The 22,031-nt window shown below is 37.5% G+C and overlaps 4 protein-coding genes across 5 annotated transcripts; 3 read left to right on the top strand and 1 right to left on the bottom strand.

Annotated features, from left to right (window-relative positions):
* The first annotated feature begins 2,334 nt into the window (after positions 1-2,334).
* gzm3.2 (granzyme 3, tandem duplicate 2) lies at positions 2,335-4,271 on the top strand. Its single transcript, XM_052606303.1, has 5 exons — positions 2,335-2,473; positions 2,606-2,753; positions 2,894-3,041; positions 3,361-3,618; positions 3,730-4,271. The coding sequence occupies exons 1-5, from the start codon at positions 2,428-2,430 to the stop codon at positions 3,877-3,879; spliced, it is 750 nt and encodes a 249-aa protein (XP_052462263.1). The 5' UTR covers positions 2,335-2,427; the 3' UTR covers positions 3,880-4,271.
* A 187-nt stretch (positions 4,272-4,458) lies between these two features.
* LOC128019932 (granzyme B) lies at positions 4,459-5,936 on the top strand. Of its 2 annotated transcripts, none has more exons than XM_052606301.1 (5): positions 4,459-4,696; positions 4,866-5,013; positions 5,176-5,344; positions 5,422-5,682; positions 5,793-5,936. In XM_052606301.1, the coding sequence occupies exons 1-5, from the start codon at positions 4,654-4,656 to the stop codon at positions 5,919-5,921; spliced, it is 750 nt and encodes a 249-aa protein (XP_052462261.1). In that variant the 5' UTR covers positions 4,459-4,653; the 3' UTR covers positions 5,922-5,936. The 2 variants fall into 2 exon arrangements, with proteins under 2 accessions (XP_052462261.1, XP_052462262.1); XM_052606302.1 differs by having other exon boundaries at positions 5,422-5,602; positions 5,793-5,887.
* An 8,930-nt stretch (positions 5,937-14,866) lies between these two features.
* On the bottom strand, positions 14,867-16,662 carry rabl3 (RAB, member of RAS oncogene family-like 3). Its single transcript, XM_052606307.1, has 8 exons — positions 16,594-16,662; positions 16,243-16,334; positions 16,023-16,152; positions 15,783-15,897; positions 15,521-15,671; positions 15,304-15,375; positions 15,118-15,156; positions 14,867-15,020 (listed from the first exon to the last, which is right to left on the bottom strand). Exons 1-8 carry the CDS (start codon positions 16,637-16,639, stop codon positions 14,964-14,966), a joined length of 702 nt encoding a protein of 233 aa, XP_052462267.1. The 5' UTR covers positions 16,640-16,662; the 3' UTR covers positions 14,867-14,963.
* A 269-nt stretch (positions 16,663-16,931) lies between these two features.
* Positions 16,932-21,430, top strand: LOC128019928 (dnaJ homolog subfamily B member 11). Its single transcript, XM_052606296.1, has 10 exons — positions 16,932-17,092; positions 17,400-17,556; positions 18,491-18,588; positions 18,811-18,943; positions 19,124-19,266; positions 19,351-19,433; positions 19,564-19,621; positions 19,784-19,895; positions 20,163-20,322; positions 20,455-21,430. Exons 1-10 carry the CDS (start codon positions 17,019-17,021, stop codon positions 20,517-20,519), a joined length of 1,083 nt encoding a protein of 360 aa, XP_052462256.1. The 5' UTR covers positions 16,932-17,018; the 3' UTR covers positions 20,520-21,430.
* The last annotated feature ends 601 nt before the right edge of the window (positions 21,431-22,031 follow it).

The following is a 22,031-nucleotide window of genomic DNA, read 5'->3' as shown; positions in this document are numbered from 1 at the left end:
GCATACTGAGTTTTTTACACTGGTAAAGAGTTGGATTCCCATGCTAAACATGGACAAAGTTTCAAAAAATACTCCTTCCGGTTTGTCACAAGTTTCGGAAAGTTTTTTTTCGAGAATGAGTCTGTGTGACGTTAGATGGAGCGGAATTTCCTTATATGGGTCTTAAGGGCACTTCTCCCGGAAGAGTGCGCGCTCCCGTAGAGCAGAGCAGAGCGATTCACTGATCAGAGCGAGAGCGAAATGTCACAAAAGAAGTGTGTTTTTGGTTGCCAGGTCAAGACAACCCTGCACAGATTACCAAAAAAAAACAGCATTAAGGGACCAGTGGATGGAGTTTATTTTTACAGAGCATCAACGGAGTTGTGCAAGTGTTTTTGTTTGTTCCCTGCATTTCGAAGATGCTTGTTTTACAAACAAGGCCCAGTTTGACGCCGGATTTGCGTATCGTTTATTTCTTAAGGATGATGCAGTCCCAATGAAAAAGGGTCACGATCGTGTGTTGGAACCGCATGCGGTGAGTAAAACTGCTTCAAATATCTCTGTGTTGTTAACTTAGCTATCGGCGCGTAAGCACATCAAGTAAACAACATGAGATGTTGGCATTAAACTGCACTTCCCACATGTACAGCTTTTAAAGAAAAAAAAAAGACGACATAAAGTGGAACCTAGTCATTTTCCAAAACCGTTAAGCAAATATATACAGTTTTAATACATACTACATAGAGACGTCCTGCGGTAGTCCTTGCTGATGCTGCTCTTGTTCAATTTCAGCCTCGGGATCTGATTCTGAATCATAAATATACACTCAATCTGACTGTTAGCCATGGTTTGTTTTGGATGATGGTTTTTTTCCTCACAGTAATGTCACAGCTTCCGTCAACGCAAAAGCCTACTCGCGCTCATGATTCTTTAGCTCCGCCCACACGTCACGCCTCCAGCCACTCGTGTTTTTCCGAGAAAAAACCCGGTACAGACTATCTTTCTCTTATAAATATAATAAAACTAAATATTTTTGGGGGATATGAAGGATGCAGTACTACTCTATAGGTACTCAAGATTAACAGGAGATTGAGTGAAAATGAGCATTTCACCCCCCCTTTAAGCATAGATTGTTCTTTTAATAAAACCTCTGAAATTATACTATAAACAGAGAAACTGGTTGCATTACCTTTTACTCAAAAAAAGGTAACTTACTGCACCAGCCGTTTATAAAGACCAAGAAGAAAAGCTGATAAAGCCAAACTGCTTTTCTTGAAATCACTAACTGTCTTAGAACAGAGTAACTAAAATAAGTTCTGGGGCCATATAGCACAAGCTCAACTGGAGGCTTCAGGGTCGCTGGCCTGTGATGATCTCAGCCATTAATTAGGTCATAAACAGCCATAAATGCAGTAGTTTATTAATTAATTTTTATTTAAAAAAAAAAGTGTAACCTGCTTTTGTAATTCTGTAAATTCAATCTGACTCAGTGTGATGAGTCAAGGTTAACATTTTAGTAAAAAAAATAAAAATGTATGTTATGAAAAATGCAATAAGTTTCAATGCTGTTTTGCCGTAATTATATATGTTGTTCTTTTAGAGTTGGAGGGAAGATTCTACAGTAACTCCATGATTCTTTTTGCAACTGAACAAAACATGTAAGAACCACTTGTCATAAAAAAAAAAAAGGTGGAAACTTGAGAACACACTCAAATGATTCATCAGAATGGGCAAACTGACTCAGAGTATGAATGGGTTTGTGGGCCAAAAGAAAACGATATCACAGCCTTTATCTCACAACTTACTGACTGACACACAACAAGCAACATGACAAGGTGGGAGGTTTTATATTACTGACAGTGATAATTATATCTCTAATCTATCTCTAGAGCATTCATGTGGAAGTTATATTGTTCACATAGTTCTTAAAGAGATACTCTCTATTCCCTGATGGTATTTCCATAATTATGGAATGTCATGCATATGGTTAAGCATATACTCCAACCACATAAAATTACAGTTCTGTCATTATTTACTCACCCTCATGTTGTTTCAAACTTATAGTACTTTCTTCTGTCAAGGATAAAGGAGATATTTTGAAAAATACATTTGCCGTTCCATATAATGGAGGTCAGTGTTCACCAAAACTGTTTAACGAAAGCACGTAATGCAGGTTTGGAATGATATGGGACAGTAAATGACGACTGGACATTTTTGTTTTTTAGATGTTCACATTACTTTAAAAAACAAACAAACAACAAACAATTCTAAGAACTCACTATTATTAATACATGCAAATTAAATCTTTCCCCTACAAATTTCCATTGTTTGCTTTCATATGTGTGGGGTAGGTAACACGAGTCTCTGACCTACATACTCTGTCACATATAAGAGCAGACCACATATAATAGGTGAAATTCTATTCCTGCATCAGCATAGTCGTACATCATGCTGCTCACCGTCTCTCTCCTGATTTCTGTCTTCTCTCTGTCTGGTAAGACATTCATGTCTTACATCAATAAGGCCGATTCCACAAATTATTTTGTTAATAAATGCCTTGCAAGAAGTTTCAGTGATTTATTTACGGAAAATTTAAATTAAAACCTCTTGTATCATGATCACACAGGAGGGTTAGAGAGTGGTATTGTAGGTGGCAAAGAGGTTAAACCTCATTCCAGACCATACATGGCATCTCTTCAGTATAGAAGACAGCATACGTGTGGAGGGATGCTGATAAGTGATGATTATGTGCTGACTTCGGCCCACTGTTTGGAGTGAGTATATATGCAATTAATAAGTATTTGACTATGATGAGGTATTGCAGACTGTATCTGGATTGTTTTAAACAGTGTACTAACATAATGCTCTGCAGTTAACACCTCTTAAAATAACCTCAACAATGTATGTTTCACAGCAAGTCCACCAACTTCTTAGAAGTTGTTCTGGGAGCTCACAATATTAGCCAGAACGAGGACAGCCAGCAGATTATCCAAGTAGACAAGTACATCATACATCCTAAGTATGAGAATGATGCCTTGACCTATGATATCATGTTACTAAAGGTATAATTGGTGCTCAAATGGTCCTTTTTTGGGTGGATCATAAATGTTTATTAGGTTGCACTTTATTTTACAGTACGTGTACTTATAGTGTACTTGCAGTGTATTTATCTAAGAAAGTTCTGGTAATACAAGGTAACTACATGGGGTAGGGTTAGGTTTAGGGGTAGGTTCAGGGTTAGTACCTAGTTATTACGTAGTTATTGAAATTACTATAATAAGTACATAGTATGTACATGGGGAACAGGACTGTAAAATAAAGTGCTACCGTTTATTATTATTTATTTTAACTCAGAGGTATTCACTGACTGAAATGTTACAGATGAAGACCAAAGCTGTGCGAAATGAGTTTGTGGATGTTATTGAGCTGCCTGAAAACAATGAGGGTATTCCTGCCCATGTGGAGTGCTCCATTGCTGGCTGGGGCATGAAAAAACCCAGAGGAAGAGCCTCAGATGTTCTGTGGGAAGTCAGCCTCAAACTACAGTTTAGCTTTGAATGCAAAAACAAGTGGAAACACCACTTCAACTCTGAGAAAATGATCTGTAGTGTCTCAGATGGGAAACGGGCGTTCTGTCAGGTACTGCAACTATCACTTTTAATAATTAACAAAAAAATTATGCCATCTTATATTTCACATAATTTCACATTGTGGCAGACTACATTTGAAGTCTTTCAATTGTTTCTTTAGGGTGATTCTGGCAGTCCTCTGTTTTGTGACTCTGAACTTAAAGGAATGGCTGCATACACATATCCTAATGACTGTACAAACAAGAAATACCCTGAAGTCTATATGAAAATATCTGCCTTCCTCCCGTGGATTAAACAAAACATTAAGTGATTGAAATAGCATAATTTACTCAAACAAATTATCCATCATGTGTTTAAGCCTAAAAAGCTCTTTTATTAATTCTTGGCTGTTCCCGATGCTATTTCCATAATTATGGAATGTCATGCATATGGTTAAGAACAATTTATTTTTACTTTTTATTTTTCTCAGTCCTGTATGATATAACCCATTTAATTTGCATATACATTTTAAAAGGATAATTTACATCTCACAAAATTAAAGATATTGAAAAGACAAACATATTGAAATGCAAATAATAAAATTATTTTTGAAGCAAAACCTGTACAGTCCCAAGTCAAAAATAAAAGCAGCTGTAGAACTTCCTGGTCCACAGGAAGTTACAGAACATTGTTGATTATGATTGATGATGAAAGTTATAGATTATCATACCATTATATATAAAATGCTATGAAATGACAGAAAAGTTAGTAACTGCAATTATTAATTTGTCCCACAAAAGTAATGCAAAGCACAAATGCAGTGATCTTCAATTAAGCGTTTCTTGTTACAAACACCTCTTCTAAAAAGAATGTGTGTTTCTTTGGGTACAACTACAACCCGACAACTTACACTTTACTACATAACTTACTCTTTTCCTGTAACTCTATTACTACCTTCTGAATTATGGCCTACTTGTTATTTTGAACACACATTTGTGGTTTGAGGTAAGAGAGGGAGGAGTTACTACTAGTGAGAGTAGAGGGTAGGTTTGAGTATTTTGGCAGCACTTAATGCTTAAGCACAGACTGTTGGTTGGTTGGAACCATGGTTCATTATTCTTTTCTTCTCCTTGTTATCTCTTTGGCTGGTAAGATATCATTCATTCCTTTTTTCCATAATTTGTATTGTGCCACAATTTGTATTGTATTTGTTTTTTAAAATGTTTAAAATGTAAAAATGTTGGATAACTAATAAATATTTAAAGCTACAAGTATTAAGTCTTGTAATGGTGTGACTTTCTCATGTTTTTGTCACAGAAGGGATGGAAAGTGATATTATTGGAGGAAAAGAGGCTAAACCTCATTCCAGGCCATACATGGCATCTATTCAGATCAACAAACATCACACATGTGGAGGGATGCTGATCAGAGAAGATTATGTACTGACAGCGGCCCACTGTTTGAAGTGAGTATGTCCCAGGCTGCATGTGAAGGAATACTTATGATGCTTTTCAAAAAGACTGTTTCAGCCTCAATACTTTTAGTTTATCTGTAAATATGTGTTTTAGTTATTCAATTGCTTAAAGACCAAAACACCTTCATTATGGTTTTTGATTTTTTTCCACAGCCGTAGTGTCTTCTCTCGTAAAGATCACTTTGAGGTTGTTCTGGGAGCTCACAACATCACGCAGAAGGAGAAGAGCCAGCAGAGAATCCCAGTGAAGAAATACATCCGACATCCTATGTTTGAACAGAACAACGAAATTAACTACAGTTATGATATCATGTTACTAAAGGTATTTTCACCTTTGTCTACTGTAACTCTGTATTATGCACTTTGTTTGCTCTCTATAAATTATTATGCTATTTGCAGCTGAAGAACAAAGCCAAACTGAGCAAATATGTGAAAGTTCAGCCTCTTCCTAAGAAGAATGGAAAAACACCAGCTAATGTTCTTTGCTCCATTGCTGGTTGGGGGTTGAAAAGCCCAAATGGAAACCAGGCATCAGATGTGATGCGGGAAGTCAGTCTCAAACTGCAGTTCAGCACTGAATGTAAATACAAGTGGATGCATTACTTCAGCTCTGAGAGAATGATCTGCAGTGTTTCAGATGGGAAACATGGTTTTTGTTTGGTATTATATTATATTATATTATATTATATTATATTATATTATATTATATTATATTATATTATATTATATTATATTATATCAATGTATTTCTCTATCCATCTTATTCATAGGGGGATTCAGGGAGCCCTCTTATCTGCAATACCAAACCACAAGGAATTGCTTCATATACCATTAATGGCGACTGTACAAGTGGGTATAGAAAAGAATCACCCCCTCACCCCTCTTTAAAATTAAATTAAAAAAGTGATTTGCTTAAATTGCAATCTTAGAGTCGGACACAGTTTTTGTTTGGTCAGGCTTTATTCACTCAGTGCAACTTAGAACATGCAAGTGAAATATATAACACCAACATGTTAGAAAAAAGAAACAACAACAACAACAGAATCAAAATCATTTTATTAAATCACCTTTTGCTTTATTTACAGCCTTCAGTCTGTTGAGATATGAGATATCTGTCTTTACTAACTTTGCACATCTAGACTTTGCAAAATTTGCCCACTCTTCTTTGCAGAACTGCTCAAGTTCAGTTAAATTTGATGCTGACCGTTTGTGGACTGCAGTCTTCAAGTCATTCTGCAGATTTTCATTGGGTTAAGTCTAGGCTCTGATTACTCCATGCAAGGAAATTCACTTTTTTCTCCTTTAAAGCTGCAGTCCATAACTTTTTTTGGCTAAAAATGATCTAAAACCAATATTTGAGCAAGTACATTACCAGCCAGTGTTCAAAACTATCACCTTACTTTACATACCTTTTTTTTTTGTAAACAAAGAAGTTGTTCCGGCTACTAGGCTATGACATGTGAGGTGGTGCAAGTGGTGCATCGTATATAGCCTTTTCTCACAACAGCTAGAATAATTAAATATCAAAAAAAAAAAATTTAATGGCGGATTGTAATCCAGAAAGGATTTTATGAAACATTTGAATGAAATGAGTTTTAGGTTTTAGATGTGCTTCTGATAGCCTGGGATTACATACAATTTGTATTCTAAAGACAACCAGTTCGAAGGAAACATTGTCTGCTTTTTGACTACATCTGATCACAGTTTAAATAATTTTTGTACCCACTGTAGGCTTCATATATTTGCCATCATAGCTGCATGTGCCAATTTGATCGATCTTGTTACCTAAAATAGCATTGACAAAAAGAGTCAATTCAACAGCGAAAACCTGTGTAGCCTGATTGCAGTTATACATGCTTCACACTTTCACACTTTTTGCTTTTAAATGGGCAAAATAAAACAAATAAATTGCACACATTGTGCTGTAAATAATGGTTGCGTTAACTGTGTAGCGTTTCTGCAGAAACCTGTTGTTGCTCAACTCATTTCACACCTCTTTGCTCTCTGAGTGCCCTTGTGAAAATTCCACCTATGAAGCCCCTTTCTTTGCATGCAAGCATGTGGTGAGAGGTATGAAAACTAGAGGTGTATTTTGAGTGTAAGTTGACAACGTTCTAGTTAGATGTCACAATTATGTATCTGCTCACCTCAGAATTAGAGAATCATGTGGCAGTGATAATTCAGTTCAGAAAAATACGTGTGTGGTCAATTTTATTGACAAATAAGTCATCATAAATTATTTGCTGTTAAATATTTTTATAATTAAATAAATTGGTAATTAAAAAGTCAATAATTCATTCCATAGCAACCAAAGACAAACCATCTAATAACACTAGTTTTTTATTGCTCAAAGGAATGCAGGCAGAGCAACTCTTACTCAAGTCCAGTGCTTTAAGTGGCCCCAAAGGTGCCTGTACTCTATTATAATATATATTATTATTATTATTATTTTATTTATTTTTTTTTTTTTTTTTTGATGACTCCCCTCATCCCCTGAGGTAACAACAACTATATTGAAGGGGTTTCATTTACAGCAGTCAACAGACGACCTTATAAAAAATAATAAATCCTTTCATTCTTTTGTGGATTTGCTTGAGCTAGAAAGAGCTACTGAACATAAATAAAATGTGTAAAAGGATTTTGAAAAAATACCATTAGAAAGAGCTACTGAACATAAATAAAATGTGCAAAAGGATTTTGAGAAAAATACCCTTAAAAAGAGCTACTGCATTATTTCATTAGCTTGCGTCTGACCTCCAGCGATATCATTCTGGCTTGGTGGGATGTCAGCCAGCGAGTCATCTGATTCTGACAGTGTTCTTTTAGTACTCAGAGTCTGAAGCCAGGAGAGCATATTGTTGTTCACTGTATTTGTATTTTTACCGAGCCGTGTGTGCACGTTTCACACACCCTCTCCGACCACGTCGAGTGGTTGACACTGACAGCGGCAAAAGCGACGCATGCTCTTTTCACTTGTAAAACTCAAGGGTGTATGGGTAATGTAGTCTCCGCTCTCGGTGGGACGAATTAAGAAGCGTGCATTGTGAAGGGCGCTCTGAAAAGCAGCATCACAAAAGGATTAAACCTCTATTAAAACAGATATCCAAATGAGCATACCAGTACTCTAAAAGCACGTTCTGGGCGCAGGGAGAGGTGGCGGTATGCTCAAGAGATATATTTGGAAGTGGCGGGACTGAGTACCAGTGCATACCGGCCCACTTAAAGCACTGCTCAAGTCTCTCTAATACACACACATAATGCCCATAAAAATGGACTCTTCAATAATTCATTCAGAGGAAAACCTTTCTTAGCATGAACACACATACAGTATACTTCAGGTCATTGTGTATGTTGTTACTGTTTTTGTATATTGTCTGTTGTATCGTATACTGTGTTATGCAAGCTCATGATAGAAGCGCTCGTTCATGTAATCCTACCTATATTTAATCTTACCATGTTAAGTATCTATGAATTCGTCTTCTGATGATCTAAACAAGAGTTTATATTATATGTTTGTACAATATATTAGTGTTCTAAGAATCTTTACTAATTTTGCATCAACACCCATTCCATATGCAAATTACCATGCCATGTTCAAATTACCATACCATGTTCAAACCCGGAAGAAGGTGATCATGACTCCTACACCACCGAACCTCCAAACCATCAAGACTTTTATTTGAGACTGCATCCCAACGCCCATTTATAGGCTAAGCCAATACATGGTGTCTATTCAGATCAACAAACATCACACATGTGGAGGGATTCTGATCAGAGAGGATTATGTACTGACAGTGGCCCAGGCTGCATTATAATGCTTTTCAAAATTATTTGAGACCTGCCTTGCATTGAGACTTTCATTTCATGTGTAAATCTGTGTTAGCTATATACATTAAGACCAAAATACCTTCATTAAACAGTTTAGATTTTTTTCCACAGCCATAGTGTCTTCTCTCGTTGAGATCACTTTGAGGTTGTTCTGGGAGCTCACAACATCATAAAGAAGAAGAGCCAGCAGAGAATCCCAGTGAGGAAATACATTTGACATCCTATGTTTGAATGGAACAATGAGATGAACTACAGTTATGATATCATGTTACTAAAGGTATTTTAAATTATTTAGCTGTTTGCAGTTGAAGAACAAAGCCCAACTGAGCAAATTTGTGAACGTTCTTTTTAAGAAGAATGGAAAAACACCAACTAATGTTCATTGCTCCATTGTGGGTTGGGGGAAGAAAACCCCAAAAGGAAACCAGGCATCAGATGTGATGCAGTCGAAACTGTAGGAGAATGCAAAAATGTGAAAAAATGTTTCAGCTTATGTTCTCCTACTTCCTCCCCTGAATTCACGAGTTCACACTTACATACAATTTGGAGGGTAAAGTTTAATGCCTATTTGGCCTGCTGTCTGGAGGGAGGGCTCCGAGCTCGGAGTTCGGCCCAAACCCAGAGTACTCCCCCCTACCCTATGTAAGTGGTTTAGGACTAGAAGTGCGGAGAAGGGATGCTGCAAGACTGTCAAATGAATAGAGGTGAGACTGCTGTATATATTCACGTAGGATTGGAGGGTTCTGGGAGAAACTGCTTTGAGGATAGTGTCAAGCGATGCGTCAAGCAGGGGTTTTAACGGGTGGGTTACGGGAATATTAGTTCTGAATAACGAGGTACTGGAGTTGGGAATTGATCCGCCTCTGGAGCCAGCGTCCTGAATTTCTGAAACCGAAAACGAGACAGGGAGTCAGCGATTTGGTTTTCTGACCCAGGGATATGTTTAGCAGTTATGATAAATTGGTCGCAAGCTGAAATCCAGGTGAGACACCTTAACAGTGGCATCAGAGCCGGTGAATGGGAACGGCCTTTGTTAATGCAATGCACTGTTGCGTCGTTGTCGCAATGCACTAAAATGCTACTAGCGGCCCATTCTTTCCCACACAGAAAAGCAGCTACTACGAGAGGGTAGAGCTCGAATAGAGCTGAGGATTGAGATATGTCCTGGAGCTGCGGTGGCCACGGAGCCGCGAACCAACGACCTTGAAAAAATCCCCCGAAACCGATTGAGGGGGCGGCGTCTGTGTACAGTTGGATATGGGTCGGGGACGAAACCAAGTTGTTATAGAAAAAGGATAGGCCATTCCACTTGTTTAGAAATGTTAACCAGAGTTCGTCGCGACATGCTTGATTTATGGAAATAAGTTCCTCTAGTGAGTGAACGGAGGACGCGAGTGAGAGGAGATGCGATATAAAGGGGCGGCCCTGCGGAATGATGCGCATTGCGAAATTTAAATGTCCGAGCAGGGATAGGAGTTTGCGTTTTGAACAATTAGATTTTTTAAAGAAAGCCGAGGAGATGAGAATTATTCGGTCAATTTTCTCTTTGGGCAGGGATGCTTGGAATTTGTCTGAATCCAAATTAATTCCTAGTAACTCGATTGATATAGTGGGGCCCATGGTTTTTTCCTCTGCGATAGGAATTCCTAGCTCAGAAAAAAACGTTTTGGACTGTGAGGATGTGTGCGGCTGGGATGGCATTGGGAGGCGAGACTATTAAAAAATCGTCTAGCAAGTGAATGAGGTGTGGAATGGCGTAGTTGTTCGCCAAAATCCAGCAGACGGCTTCTGATAGCATGTCGAAAATTTTTGGGCTGCTTTTGCATCCGAAAGCTAAACGCACTGCGAAATAATATTTCCCGAGCCAGCAAACTCCAAATAGATGCCATGAATCTGGATGTATGGGCATTACTTTGAAAGCAGATGTAATGTCAATTTTTGCTAGCCAAGCACCCCGACCTACGATTTTGATTATGTCGATAGCCTGATCTATGTTATGGTATTTCAACGAAAATTCATCGAGAGGGATCAAGCTGTTTATGCTTGGGAACAGGGAATTGTGCGGGGCTGACAGATCGATTATTAGGCGTTTTTTACCCGAGAATTTCCTTGTAGCCTCTCCAATGGGGCTAATACGAAACAGATCAAATTGAGGATTGTCAAACGGACCGATCATGAAGCCTGACTCAACTTCTTTTTTGATCAGTTTGTTTACGACTTCAGGTTCTATGAGGGCAGATTGAAGATTATTACATGTGATGTTTTGGGAGAGTGGGCACTCTAAGCCGGGTTTAAAGCCATTTTTTAATCCTGACAGCAGATAATGAGTAAATTCGGCGTCTGGGTGATGAGCTAGTTCGAAGTGCATGCGCGAAATATTTACAGGAGTCGCCAGATAATTTTGAGATTTTTTATTCACAGATTTGTAAACTGGACATACGATGCGGGCATGAGTGCCGCCACAGAAATTACAGGCGTGCATAAACCGGCAGTGCGCTCGGTTACATTTACCCTTGTTAAAATGGTTACAGGGCTGTCGGCTTTCGTCGAATGCGGAGTCCTGGTTTGCGTGGGTGGTTGCTGCCCGAGGCACGTAGCTGGTGGATTTAGCGGTGTTTGTTCCCACGTAGGGAAGAGTGGAAGGGTTAACCTGCGGGCACGATGCGGTTGAGTGCGTAACTGACCTGCAAACTGCGCAAGTGATATTTTTGCAACCTAAAAACTCTGCTGTGGAGATCAGAGTCGAGTGCGCCACAGTATGCGACTCGCACTGCACTTTTTGCTGAGAAGAGTTTATGGTACGTGTAGAAGTGCCCACCCCCATAGGACAGCGTGAGCTCCGCTATGATTGCTTGATAATCATTCAGTTCGCGCCGCCTGTGGGGGAAAGCTGAACAGATGATTTCAGTGAAACGAGAAAAAGCAATTGCAAATTCAGGAAATGAAAGAACGCGAGATGAATGAGTCTTTGTATTTTTTAGGGTAACTGAAAAATCACCGTAATCTATACGGCGGTCTGGTTCTGCTGCGGGGAGTAGAGGGAGAAGAGAGAAAAGGTCTATATCCGCATCTGATAGGAACTGTGCGCGGATGCTTTGGGATACCTGTGGTGGTTCCATGACGACTGCGTTGGATGGAACAGGCATCGGAGTCGCTGTGAAGAGAGAATAAGGTGATTTAGTTTGTATGAGAGAGCTAGGAAGGGTATAATCCGGGGCTGCGAATGTTGGCGGCGGCCTCACGCTTAGATGACCCGCTGTGGTTTGAAAAGGAAAGTTAGTTGGAGGGTATGACGAACAGGGAGGATTATAATTTGAAGTGTGGGCTTGAACTGCAAGCGGAGGCGGGCCTGCGCTTGTTTGAGCTACTGGAGCCGCAGGCCACTGAAAGTGGGCGGGGTTATAACCTGGTGGGTAGACTTGTTGGTATCCTTGGGTCTGTGCTACTAGCAGCGATGGCCTCGCGCTAGTGTCTCCAACGGGGGCTGTAGGCCACTGAAAAGAAAAAGGGTTATGTACAGCAGGAGTATGAAACTGAGTGGCTGTGGGGGGGCCGCTGGGCCCAGCTGCATGCGGCACTACGGCAGCAGAAACCGTGGTGGAGGGCTGGGCCTCATCGGGAGGTGGGTGTGGACCTGCCATGGCGGAATCTGGGGCGCGGCCTAGGCTCGCTGAAGACCTGTTTCTGCAGCTCGATGGGTGAAGCGAGCCAGATCCTGTGCGGGAACACGACGGTGGTAGTTGGGCAGGCGAATTTTGGGCCCTGCGGGCTTTGCTCTGCCTGTGGGTCATCTTTGGAGTCGACTGTAGGGAAACGTACAGATCATACAGCTCCGCTTTGTTCATTTTTCGCGAAGCCTGTATGTCTGAGTTGCCGAGCGCTTCTCTCAATCCAGCTACGGTCCACTTCCCGATAGGTGGGATCGTTGGGACGGTCGAGCGGTAGGAGGAGGCCGGGGAAGAAGGTGGAAGCCTTGCCGGGGGCGGTGAAGACTGGCCTCGGCGTCTTGGTGAGCGTAGGGCTGTTCGGGCCGGTGTACGGCCGCGTGAAGAAGCCTGGGGCTCAGGTGCGACGTCCGGCGTTGGAGGGATGGTCGTGGGACCGGCGGAATGTGAAAGTGCATCCTTGGTGGTGTTTCCGTTCTCATCAGATGAAGAGCTCGATTGTGACATAATGGCAGAGCTGGAACCAAAAGCTACTAACTGCTGCGAGACTGTCAAATGAATTGAGGTGAGACTGCTGTATATATACACCTGTTAACATTGATTGCTGAGTGCTCTCCACCTGTGTTAATTATCTGCTCGTACTTCTCCCGAACTTTGTTAATAAAACATCATTTAAAATGAAAATGAATGAATGAATTTTTAAATTAAATGTTTTTCTCTTTTAGACTTTTAAGATTTGTTTTCCCTGCTGCAACTGTCAAAAGCCAAATGTATTTTTCAGCCTGTTTGAATTTTTTAATGAACAGGTGACAAGACTTGAATTCCATTAAGTGTTAATTAAATGACCATGAAATCACTAGAAATAACATTCACTAAAATATTAATTAAACCATAGAAGACCACATGTAAATTACAAATTAAACTAATGTATTAATAATTGCTTAGAATATAATGTATTCTTACATATATGTTCCATATATGTGCCATAAAAGCTGCAAGAGGCAATCAGATCAATCTTAATATGTAAGGAAAAGCGAGTCAATTCAACAATGAAACCATGAAGCCTGACTGCATTTTTGCATACTTCACACTCACACACTCATTGGTCTTTTAAACTGGCAGAACACAACAACTATATTTCACACATTTTGTTTTAAATAATGGATATTTGAACTGTGCAGGGGCTGGTGTTGCTTGATACTTGTGTAATTAGTCTGTTCCTGCCAAAACCCCTTGCTTCCTGAGTGTTGTTGTTTTGAAAAGTCCCCTTTGTGTAAATTCCCCCAGTTTGTGTGCAAGCCTATGGTGAGTGATATGAAAACTAGGGGGGAGGTGTATTAGAGCCAAAGCGGAGAAATTTATTAAGGCGTCCATATTTCTATTATATACGGTCTGTCTTATCAAAAGTAGATCCTTTCAGTGACAACCACCTACACTTGTAAATATAGAATATTTCCAGTATTTGAAACACATGAATTCAAATCCTATTCGGGCAATGACCAGAGCTCTAAATGTCAGAGATCATTAGAGTTGGGGCTAATAGGAAGTAAAATGCATCTTATGCTTTCTTAGATGCTAGATCTCTGAATCATACCAAAGTATTTTGAGGTTGATAATTTATTAACATGAAATAAAATATATCACCATTTGCTTTTTAAAAATATTCTGACTATGTTTTAGATTTCCAGAAATTAAATTTTTACATTATTAACGAATAAAAAAAAGAAGCTATAATGTAACTATGGAAATGGATCAAGTGTGCCGCAGGAAGTCACTTGCAAACTGCTGCTCACCTCAGAATAGATTCTTGTAGTAGCGGTGCTTCGGTTCAGAAATACATGAATATATGTATAATGAAGTGGAAAAAGAAGAGCCAAACAGTTTGTTCAAATGGATCTTTATTGTTGATGTCTCAAATAAATAGTTTTGTACATGCACAATATTAACTATTAATAAAATATCATCATTAACTTGCTAATATAGCAAAGAATTGTGAATCATTCATAATTTAGAAAGATTTAAAAAATAAAGATCTGTGATAATATTAATTTCTTCTTTCAGATAACTGGTAACTAATACGAAAGATTAAGCAGAACTGGTTCTTTTAATAAAAAAAAAGCTAAATCTTCTGAAATTATACTATAAACAGAGAAACTTTTTACATTAACTTTCACTTACAAAGAAAAAAAAAAATCAACACATGAAAATAACCTGTACAAAATGTAAACAAAAATGACAAGGGAAGAGAAGGGGCATTTTCCCATTAAGTATGAAAATGCAAATATCAGAATACAGGTGATGTTTCACACAATTCACATGAATCCTTCTGTCATCTTAAGCTGATGTTAATGTAAAAAAAAAAAATCTAAAACAGCCCTCCAACTGATAGGTCTGTGCAAAGGAACATGATGACAGAAGATTCTTCATATGCTTGTTCTATACCCACATTCAATCATTGTGCAGACTTTTGAAATTAAAGCGCCTCCTGTCGGTGAAACTCTGCATCTAAGGAGGAAAAAAATATTATTAAATAAGTAATTGTATTACAGTAATTTGTACACAAATGTGGTCACATACAAAAAGAGTAATTACACAGTCTCACCTGGCTAGGGTCTCTTGTGAAGTATCTCTTCTCTATTACCTAAAGAGACAAAATAAAAATTTTCACAAAATGTATATATGTTAATACACTGCATAGAGATACAGTATATCAGACATTTACACTAGTACAGAGAATCATTTAGGATCAGAGTGGAAATACACATTTTAGTTTCACTGAAGTCTCTACCTTGTCAAAGAACCGGCTCAATTTAACAGCATTTGATGATCCAGCAGCAAGATATCGTGGATTTGTACAATCCTGAGAATCAAAGCAGGAAAAAGCTCAGAATTCATAAGTGCGTAATCCCCAAAGGAGATTTAATAGAACAAATTGAAACAAGTTTTTTGCTTAATATCATTCTAGTTTGGGTTGAGACATTACAACAGCACTGAAAAGCACACACCAAATTAATCTCTTCCGCATTAAAGTCTTCAGATATAAAGGCAGTGCGGGTCAGGACGTCATTCCGCTTGTTTTCCGGGATCTGATCAAATTTGGTGCCAATTAGCAGAAGGGGAACTGAGTTCTCTGCAAACTGTTCTCTGTCATAATCCCTGCAAGTGCAAAACATCAGAATTATTTCATTTTAACAGATCTAGGACCTAATATACAAAATAAAGTTTTCTCTCACTGTATTCAAATATATAAAGGTAACCTTGACTCACCCATTTGATACAATGATGCCAGTTGGAGAGGAGTCTTTGCTTAGTGCGTCCAGTGACCAGGGGTACAGATTCTGAGATGACTTCTTATTGGTCAAATCATGAACTAAAATAATGCCTAGAAGGGAAATAAAAGAGAAATGATTTAGCATTAAAGTAGAGACCTTATAAATATCCCAGCATGCTTTTTTTTAACATTCTATACATGTGAGAACAACTTTAATGCTGTGTCTGATACTTAACCATTTACAGAATTGTAAAACACAGCTCTGGTGCTCTTAACACTGCTGGCACTGCCAACAGATCCCCCAACATCCCAGAGTTCAATGTAGTATGTCTTCTCTTCTGGAGTGCCTTCTCTATAGTCATGAACCTGTGATAAAAAGCAAGACAATGACTGCTATATAGGTTTATGATAATAACATAGCAGGTTAATAATAATCACTGCGAATTGTCACTGTACCCTGACGTCCACTGAGCAGCCCACAGTCCATGACGGATTTCCCAAAACTTGATTCTGGCAGAGTAAATGTACAAGAGAGGACTTCCCTACTCCTGTAAACAAACATAAATTCACAATGATCACAACAGGAATACTAATGAAGTATTCATAAAAAAAAAAGAAAAAGAGAAGAAGTGTTGTTTCTCATGTTTAATATTCTCCAATGTATTAGCAAATGTGGCAGGCTAATACTTCTAGCTCGAGTCGAATATTAGACATTACGCTAGTTTAAATTAATTTTACATTCACAATATATTTTGAGGAGGTTACAGAAAAACAAGGTCGATTTATATTTTAGATAAATCGTATTACCGGAATCTCCCAAAACCAACACCTTCACCCTATCCAAAGATGCCATTTCGTTCCGGAAGTAACTACAATGTTTATCTGTCCATGTATAAGAACAAAATAAAAGTAGCAGTTGGTGAAAAAAAATAATAATAATAATAATAATAATAAAAAAAATATATATATATATATACATACATACATTTAAGAAAAAAGATGTATAATATAATATAATATAATATAATATAATATAATATAATATAATATAATATAATATAATATAATATAATATAATATGGGTTATTATGAAATGAGACTTTGTTTGTACTTTTATAACACTTCCTTTTTTAAAATGAGGCGGGACTTGTGACAGAGCAGGAAGAGGCTTTTTGATAGACATCGCAGAAAGCCGGTGTATTTTACTGGACTTCTGAAAGAAAGAAGGACCCATGGCTGTTAGAGGAATGAAATTGTCGAGTGTTTGTTTTCTCCTTTTTTATGTGATATTGACAGTGCTGGCTGGGTAAGTGCATGTCGTGTTAGTTTCAGGGTTTAATGTTTAGTGCATTTTAAACTGGCTGGTACACATGTTTCACTGTGATTGGTCTACGCCACTGTCCATGTATCATGCCGATGAAGCTCGCCATACAATAATTAATATCACCTCTCTTATTTATTATACTCTCATGCGTTAATTTATAACTCGAAAATAATGGATATGGATTAAATAATTATATGTCAGTATCAATATATCGGTTTATATGCCTAATTAGTTTGAATGAATGAACTGGTATACGAATGAAAAGTTCTAAAGTAACGTGTATTTTCAGGAGAGATTTCTACAAAATACTGGGAGTTAGTAAAACTGCATCAATTAAAGATATTAAGAAAGCCTACAGAAAGTTGGCATTGCAGCTTCATCCGGATAGAAACCAAGATGACCCAAATGCCCAAGACAAATTTGCCGACCTCGGAGCTGCTTACGAGGTATGATTGTTCATGCTTTATCAACTCCTTTCAAGTGGGATCTTTGTCGTTTTCGCTGTATGCTTCATGTGTTGAACAAAGATAATGTCTTTATAATAATGCATTAGGGAATGACCTGACTTAGTGTCAATTATGCGTCCATTATGCGAATATTATGCGTAACAAATATCTAAATTGGCGATGTTTTGTGTCACTAAAGCATTGCTTTACAGATTTGTCATATATTTTTGCACAAAACATTAACAGAATGGTAAAAAGCAAGTAAATCTGACCGGCACGAGCGTTGTTGTTAGAAACGAACCGATGGAGCGATTTGATTGGTTGGAAGAGATGTGTGGCCGCCTTTGATTGGCTGAAACATCTGTTTATTTTTTTATGCAGGATATTTATGACGTGAACCTCTGGTGTAGCTTGTATTGATGTGTACAAAATGGAATTCTTATTGCATAATAAATGATTTTATTTTTAATGGCAAATAGTCAGTGGTTGGCTCCATTATAATATTAACAATGTTGTAATGGAGCTGTATGTATAGCTTTAATATATAAATAAATATTTAATATATTACATTAAAATGATAAAAATTTGATTTAAATTCATTTTCATATTTCAATATATAATCCTAGATTTTTCTCAGTTTTATTTATTTATTTGCATAATTTAAAAATTATAAATTAATCAAGTCTGCTAAAAATGATAAACGAAGCGCCAAAAATGCCTTTTATTTTTTTTTTATTTTTTTTTATTTTTTTGTATCTTTGTAGATTTCATAACATCTAATAATGGCTTTAGACACAATATTAACCTGTGTGTTTTGTGTTGAACAGAAATTTCCCCCTGAAAATAACTTCAGCGTGCAAATATTGCCCCTTAAGAGTTCACTGTGTTTTTAAGGGTGAAAAGACTATTTTCTGAAGGTTCTTTTTAATCACAGGTGCTCTCCGATGAGGAGAAAAGGAAACAGTATGATGCATATGGAGAGGAAGGGTTAAAAGAAGGCCATCAAAGTTCACATGGTGATATTTTCTCCAGGTAAATGAACCTCAGCTTAAGAGTTTTCTTCAACAGTTAACCACTGAAATTTCCCATGAATGTATGATTTTAGTAAAGATTTGCAAATGTCTGATGCGTAGTTGGTATACTCATTTGAGATGCATGCCCATTTGAAACAAAACTGTTGATACGGTCACTGCGCATTCTTACAGTATTTGACTGCATTGATATTCAAATGTATGTTTTTTTTTTTTTCTCAAGTTTCTTTGGCGACTTTGGATTCATGTTCGGTGGAAATAGGCAGCCAGCTAGCCGAGATATTCCGAGGGGTAATGACATAGTACTGGATCTTGAAGTAACCCTAGAAGAGGTGTATTCAGGGAATTTTGTAGAGGTGAGCTTCTTTTTTGTTCTTGCTGCCTCTCAATTTCCTTCCTGATTTACTGTAGTATTCAGACTCTTTGTGTACTTCCATTGGCTTTTTTCTGGCAGTGTATATGCATAGTCACATGGATATGGACACTCTCCTTTCCTTTTTCCTGTCCTTCTGTTTCCTCTCTTCTTCACCATGCAGGTGGTGCGAAACAAACCTGTAGCAAAAGAAGCCCCAGGCAAACGAAAATGCAATTGCCGGCAGGAAATGAGAACCACGCAGCTAGGACCAGGTCGCTTCCAGATGACACAAGAAGTGGTCTGTGATGAATGCCCCAATATCAAGTAAGCTTGCCTAGTGTTCGCTCTCACTTTGACTCTCTAGGACATACTATGGTCTTCTGTTAAAGACTGTATCATTGTTTCCAGGCTTGTGAATGAAGAGAGAACACTAGAAGTGGAGATCGAGCAGGGTGTGAGAGATGAGATGGAATACCCTTTCATTGGGGAAGGTATAGAAAATAATTATATGCATAACTCAATGCAGTAATATATATATATATATATATATTTATGATTTAGCTAGGTGATGCAACACATTATTTATAGAATGCAACATATCTGTTGGTTAACTGACTGCAGGTGAACCTCACATTGATGGTGAGCCTGGAGATCTGCGTTTCCGCATAAAAGTTTTAAAGTAAGTAAATTATAGCAATTAGAACAGTGAATTGAACTTTTTTTCTTAATGTATATTCTAATGTAGGTTAATGTATGTACCTCTATTTTTTCTCTGTCTTAAAGAGTGAGAATTTATGAACTGTTTCCAGTTCATCGCTTGTAAATGTATCTTCTTGTCCAGGCATCCGGTGTTTGAGCGCAGAGGTGACGACCTTTATACAAACGTCACCATCTCTCTGGTGGAGGCTCTGGTCGGTTTTGAGATGGACATCACTCATTTAGATGGTCACAAGGTATATTTAGTTTAATTTTTGTTATATATATATATATATATATATATATATATATATATATATATATATATATATTTCTATTTCATTTCACTTCACATGTGCATCTAAAACCTGTGACTTAATAGTGTATCATAATTCAGAGTTTTAATGAATTTATTCATATATTTTTGTGGTTTCTTAATATCTTCCTGTTGCCATATGTTGAAGTATTTGCTGTATAAAAAAAGACTCATCATAAACTCACACAGACTTGTTGTTGTCTTGTAGGTGCACATTGTCAGAGATAAAATCACTAAGCCAGGAGCTCGTATTTGGAAGAAGGGTGAGGGCTTACCAAATTTTGACAACAATAATATCCGTGGATCACTCATAGTCACCTTTGATGTAGACTTCCCCAAGGAGCAGCTTGATGACCAGCAGAAAGATGGTAAGAGAACATTTGGGGAATATGGCTTTTCTTAGTGGACAGATGCTCCCTCTTCTGTGTGACTACTGTTGACTTTCTGTATATTGTTGTGCATTTGTGTGTTAATAAATGCAACAATTTATTTTTCCTTAGGTATAAGGCAACTTCTGAAACAGGCACCATCTCAGACGATTTATAACGGACTGCAGGGATACTGACAAATCAGCCAAGTAATTTAGGACTGATTGCCCTGTCCCTGTCTGCCCTTCACACACAATGCACACTGAGGAACAAGCAATGGGTTGTATTTATTTTTTTCTGATTGTTCTCAGGAAGGGCTGAATATGTTTTTATCATTTGTTTTATTATTATTTTCTTTCATTTACATTTTTAAAGGCCTCGGTTTCTCATGGAAAGGTTTTTTTTTTTTTTTTGACTCAACATGTTTCTGTCCAAATGACAAGTTTTCCTTATATTGTCCCTGTTGTCATACTCGGAGTAAGTAGTACAAGACATTTTTCATCAGTTATGTGTTTGGATGCTAACTTTCTGCTATGACCAGTAAACAACATACACTCCTGGATCAGCATATTGTTTAGTGCCAGAAAACAGAAAGAGGACTGAAACTTTCAACCAGAGGACTATTTAAATACCTTCTTCAGCATTATATGTCATCAAGATTATTTTCTTCAGATCCTTTAGGAAAGAAACCATTACATGAATGTAAGTTCATTGACCCTTTCTCAGCTTGGGCTCTTCAGTTTTTGGTCTGCTTGTTTAAAAGAACAGAATCATGTTTGGTTTGTGTGTTGCCATCAGGCTACATATCTGTTTCCTTTGAGGCATTTACTTGGGTTTTGAAGTTCAAACAGTAGACCTCTTAAACTGTACAGTTCAACACTTTCCTGTGAATTTTTTATGTGACAGACTCATGTTCTTGTTTCTTTCACAACCCCTCCTGATGTTCAGCCCATTGGGTCTCTTCCTAGTTAGTAACTATCCTTTGCTCATTTGTGGACTGTACCAGAAAGAACAAAAAGAACAACTTCTTAGGATTACTTGTGCACAAGTGAAGGAAATATCATTTGTCATTTTCAAATGAAAATTAAAAGTTTCTAATTATGGTTAACAGGTTTGATATAAACAGATGTATTTGTTTACTCTAGAAGATTTCTGACATGTGGCTTCACAACTTCTTAATGTATTTCTTTAAACTTCAATGGTTACGAAAATTCTGAACTCTGAATTTTCAGTGGCTGTTTGGTGTAGTTTTAGCAGCGGTTAGTTAGGCGGTAAAATACTTGTCCACTAGAGGGCAGCAAATAATAGATGATCTTCAGCATTAGTGCTCTTTTAAAGTTTCTTCAGACTAGAAGTTTGTGTATTACTTTTATAAGTATTACATTATATTATATAGTATATATTATATAGAATGTTTAAATTTCATAATGTCATATGATACAGTGTATGCGTGTGGGGATATTTAAATATAAATATTCTTTGTATAGAAAAAATAATATGTATAATATTTTATTTATAAATTATAAAGTGTTATGACCTTAAAAGTAAGGCAAACCCACATTTGTTTCTCAGAACTCTTAACATATTTAGAACAGAGTTATTAATGCCCACATTATAGGATGCATTAATTACAGCTCATTACAGATCAAAGGCATTTGCTTTCTTTAATCATGTGGTGGAATCCCACCCAGTTTCATAAGACCTATTCT

The sequence above is a fragment of the Carassius gibelio genome, chromosome A9, assembly GCF_023724105.1.
Source record: "Carassius gibelio isolate Cgi1373 ecotype wild population from Czech Republic chromosome A9, carGib1.2-hapl.c, whole genome shotgun sequence".
Lineage (NCBI taxonomy): Eukaryota > Metazoa > Chordata > Actinopteri > Cypriniformes > Cyprinidae > Carassius > Carassius gibelio.
The sequence above is the reverse complement of the archived record's forward strand: the minus strand, read 5'-3'. Positions and strand labels throughout refer to the sequence as shown.